General features: G+C 43.4%; 1 protein-coding gene across 1 annotated transcript; it reads left to right on the top strand.

Moving 5' to 3' along the window:
* Positions 1–340: 340 nt before the first annotated feature.
* Positions 341–868, top strand: EDB91DRAFT_1036754 (glycosyl transferase; the record flags this gene model as incomplete). Its single annotated transcript, XM_041312819.1, has 4 exons — positions 341–480; positions 545–603; positions 653–735; positions 794–868. Coding segments are annotated over 4 exons (357 nt in total), but the record flags the coding sequence as incomplete, so codon positions are not given.
* Positions 869–1633: the final 765 nt, after the last annotated feature.

Here is a 1633-nt window from a genome sequence, read left to right as displayed (position 1 = left end):
GCAATGCAGTTGGCTCTGATGCACCGTGAGTCTTCCTGGAGCGCTTCTTTGCCTTCTTCCTCTTGATATCACATTGTCTGGAGTCTAGGGTGATGCAGGACGGTCAGGAAGGCAATAGACAGGACAGGGAGCAACAGGGGTGGGGGTGAGCAATAGGGGGTTTTCAACAAAGCCACTTGGTTCAACTAATCAAAAGCAACACAATGAATGTTCCAACAGTTCAAATGGTGCTCAGACACAAGAATAAGGGTTTCCTGGGGTGTAGAATGCGATGGAAAACACTAGGGAAGGAGTGGAGCAGTAGTTGGATGTGGAATGAATGACTTCTCACATTTATGTATTCTTTGGACATTTGACACCTGCAGTGGAAGACCTTCATTATCAACACATATACCAGCCTGTTCCTGTCAAACAGAAGTCTCCTGCTCTTGCACAAGTTCTTAATGAGATCTCCTCTGGGTTGTTTGGTGACAGGGGCGTGTACGAGCCATAAGTCATGCTCCAGCAAGTGTATCATGAAGTTCACTTATTTTTTTTTGAACAGCCTGCTCAACACAATTCTTCAGGGAGACTATTATCTTATTACTCAAGATTTTGACTCCTGTGAGCAACTTGTGGTGCGGCAATAGTGTCCCTGATGAACCCTTTTCAGATATCAAGGTTCTTCATATGGTGGATGAAGCCTATAATGACCGAACAGAGTGGGTTAAGAAGAGTATCAGAACCACTGCAAAGGTATGGATTTATCATTTTCAATAAGAATTGTAACAAGGGAATCCACAATTTGGAACAGATGGGCAAGTTCAGCTCTGATTGTGCAATCCAAGATTATGCACAGGAGTACTGGAACATTCACAGCACCAAGGTCAAGTAAGCATCTAGGAAGGGCATATGGGATATGAAGGAGAAAAAGTAGGGCTGTGTCCAGATGAATGACAATCCAAAGGAGGCAAGGTCCTACTGAGAATTCCCACAAGAGGTAACTGCGAGAAGACAAGTAATATTAAGACTAAGGAAAAGTATCTAAGTACATGATATGTTATATACTACTATGTATGAGGCAGTGATCAGGATAACTATGCAGTAAAGCTATGTACCAAGGATATAGTTTGTAAGTATTTTACATAGGCAAAGACATAAGTCGGGGCGGATATCAATATGTACACGTCGGATCAGCGATCGAGCAGTAATAGGAATTACTGGTCATCCGGAAGTAAGAGTCTATGTACCAATAGGGAAGGCATAAATCTAAAAGGGGAAAGAGCTCCAGTTGAATGGAGAGGTTATGGAAGGGGACCGGTCGAGCGGTTGAGCGGAAGTGTAGGGCGGAATGTGGACTTGTGATTGGACGGAGCGGAGGATGAATGGGGCGGAGGGGTTGGAAAGTGGAGTGGATATCAGTATCGGAGCAGTCAGATCAGGTATATGACAGGCTGATTTGATGAGAGGGACTTTCAAGATCAAGTAAAACAAGAGGCAATCACCAGACTTTGATGCAAAATAGTTACTGGCGAGAATGTGGGATTATAAGAGAATTTGACGATAATCTGAGGCGAGAATCTCAGGGCTTATATCCACCATTCATTCGCCATCTGATATATAAAGTCAAATAATCATGAGTGAAAAGTTGTTG

This window comes from Suillus paluster (genome assembly GCF_016628075.1).
Source record: "Suillus paluster strain FC165 chromosome Unknown EDB91scaffold_714, whole genome shotgun sequence".
Classification (NCBI taxonomy): domain Eukaryota; kingdom Fungi; phylum Basidiomycota; class Agaricomycetes; order Boletales; family Suillaceae; genus Suillus; species Suillus paluster.
The sequence above is the reverse complement of the archived record's forward strand: the minus strand, read 5'-3'. Positions and strand labels throughout refer to the sequence as shown.